This window comes from Ananas comosus, linkage group 10 (genome assembly GCF_001540865.1).
Source record: "Ananas comosus cultivar F153 linkage group 10, ASM154086v1, whole genome shotgun sequence".
Lineage (NCBI taxonomy): Eukaryota > Viridiplantae > Streptophyta > Magnoliopsida > Poales > Bromeliaceae > Ananas > Ananas comosus.
In genome coordinates, this window is record NC_033630.1 from 8,679,213 (window position 1) to 8,682,133 (window position 2,921).

The window sequence follows — 2,921 nt, forward strand, 5'->3', positions numbered from 1 at the left end:
CATCGGAACAGCCTCGGGTCGCCGGAACAGTATACACAACCCCAAACAGTGCACAATAATTGCAATACAAGCTTACCGAAGCTAGGCAGGGCTCGGGGTGGCCAGCGGTGGCCGGACGGCGGACAGGCCGGCGAGGGGAAGGTGCTCCAGGTCAGAGGAGGCCGGGGCTCGCGTCAACAGGCGACGGGAGGCGGTGACGACGGCGGGCATCGATGCCCTAGTTGTACAACCCGAGGAGAGCATGGGCTCACCACGGTTGACAGGGAGCTCCGGTGGCGGGTTAGCCGGCGGTGGACAGGTGCGGCCGGCCAGGCGGAGCCGGCGCTCACGCTGGCCGACGGCGGAAGGGGGCGATGGCGGCGCTGGAACAACCCGAGCCCGCGCGGGTTCACCTCGGCTCCTAGGGTAGCAGCGGCCACGGCAGCGACCGGAGGAGGGTCGGGGCGACGGCGGCACGTCGCCGGAGGTGGAGGAAGGGCGACTCGGCCGGCGGGGAATGGCGGCGGCGCGCGGAGGCAGAGCTAGCCCCGGCTCGACCCGCACTTGGTCTGGCAGCCGCAGAGAGCCCGCGCGGCGGCCGGCAGTGGCTGGAGTGACGGGGCGGCGAGCGGGAGGTCGCCGGAGGCTGAGGGATGACGGCGCGACCGATCTGGAGTGGCGGCGGCGCGCTGGCCTCGAGCCCACCCGTGCTTGGTCTGGGCTGACCGAGGGTGGCCGCAGGGAGCAGGGGCGGCACCGGCGGCCCACGGGGATGGTCGGGGCCGGCGGGGGAAAACGCCGGTGGTCGACCTCGGCCAGAGGAAGGTGGCGCTCAAACTTATATGACTCCTAGAGACCCCAACCACAATGTGGTGGAGTGGTTGGCCGAGAGGGAGGGAGAGGGTAGTGCGGAAGGGTTTTCCGGTGGCCGGAGGGGCATGCCGGCGGTCAGGGCGCGCGCACGGTTGGGCAGGAATGCAGGTGTGGCGGCTAGGGTTCGGTTCGGCTAAGGAGAAGGCCAAAAGCTAGGGTTTCCTCATGAAACCCTAGTGCAACTACTATTTACATATGTACATTTGCAAGATAGTCCTCCCAGGGATAATATTCTCAGCCAAGTCCCTCACGGCGCGCATATTTTACACATACGCACCTCCATGTCCGATCTCATGTAATTCGACACATAAAATATAGGGTCTCTTCGCGATTTATCCGTTTTGCCACTTTGACCCCCTCAGCGAACATCTCGTAATTCCCGGAGATCCGTCCGTCGGATTTTCGATCTGACAGCACCATCGCGTTCAACACGATGGAGACAACAAAGCTGCGATTTCGTTTCACCTCGATCGACCACGGATTCACGACACAATCCAATTTTTCTTTCCAACAGAAGAAAATAACACATAAATACATATAAAACATGTATTTTTGGATTTTCTCGAAATCCGTGCGTCAAACTCAAAATTCGACGGCGCCATTGGTTCTAGAATAGCTGAACCGGTCGAAACGAGCTATTGGATCGCTATGAACGGAGTCCGATGCGCGTAGAAAGCCAACTCTACTCCGTGGCTTCACCGAAAAACCGGAGTTACTATTCACTTAAGTGAAAACTAATAATCGCGTAACTTCTCCGTTTTAGCTCATTTTCTCCTGAAACTTGACGAGTGCTTATATAGTTAAATTACACACATAAACATCATCAACAGAGAGTTTAGTAGCACTGTAAAAATCTCAGTCCTTCCACCGAACTCCTAATATATATTTTATATATATATATAGAGAGAGAGAGAGAGAGAGAGTTGAGATGAGCTGCTATTAATAGTATTTGTACTTTTTTGCTATCGATTTTATAGCCGTTAGATCTATATTTTAATCAATTCTATCCTTTAGATCATACTACTCAACCAACAACCCACTTAATCCTAGAAAGACCACCACTAAATTCTAGAGAACCACTATTATCCTAACCCTATAATTTTTCATTCAAGAGTTAAAAACTTGATAGCAAAATAGTTCAAATACTATTAATAGTATTGCAACCCAATTCTATATATCTATACCATATATAAAAGTGTATAGAAATTCCGACAATGACAAACGGAATCCAAAAAAGAATAAATTAATATTCCCTACGAATGGTTATGATTAATTTGTTAAAAATATCTCAAATAAAAATGAACGATTATGATCAATCTATTAAATATAAAATAATATTCCTTACGAATGGTTATGATTAATTTGTTAAAAATATCTCAAATAAAAATGAACACTTATGATCAATCTATTAAATATAAAATAATATTCCCTACGAATGATTATGATTAATTTGTTAAAAATATCTCAAATAAAAACGAACGGTTATAATCAATCTATTAAAAAATAGCATTCCTATCCATCTATAAATTGAATCCTACGAACGATTATAATCAATTTGTTAAAAAGTAGCTCAAATAAAAACAAACGGTTATGATCAATTTGTTAAAAAATAGTATTCATATTCATCTATTTTACATTAAAATTAAAATTTGAGTTTAAATTATGAATTAAATTTAATTTTTGATATCAAACTTGAATTAACAATTAATTTTTTTTATTACAGTAGATCAAAATTAAATTTTAAATTTTAAAGTAAATGTGAATTAAATTTTGATGCTTTTAGCTTAAAACACATATTTAAATTTGATTCATCAAAAATCAAAAAGTATATAAAAATATTCTATGTATATAAAAAAAAGAACATTGTAGGATATTGTAAATATTTTGTAATAAAATATAACATATTAATTTATAAATAGAATTTTTATTGTAAAATTTTGGATATATATAATATACAAATTTATATTGATTTGAAATAAATTATAATAATTATTACGTGCATTTGCACGTACATCCAACTAGTATATATAGAAAGAGAGAGTCCTGCTATGGTGCTTGTAAATGCACCA

The 2,921-nt window shown here is 43.8% G+C and overlaps 1 protein-coding gene across 1 annotated transcript; it reads right to left on the reverse strand.

Annotated features, from left to right (window-relative positions):
• On the reverse strand, positions 82 to 1,135 carry LOC109716215 (vegetative cell wall protein gp1-like). The gene is made up of 2 exons (XM_020241546.1): positions 1,130 to 1,135; positions 82 to 828 (listed from the first exon to the last, which is right to left on the reverse strand). The coding sequence occupies exons 1-2, from the start codon at positions 1,133 to 1,135 to the stop codon at positions 82 to 84; spliced, it is 753 nt and encodes a 250-aa protein (XP_020097135.1).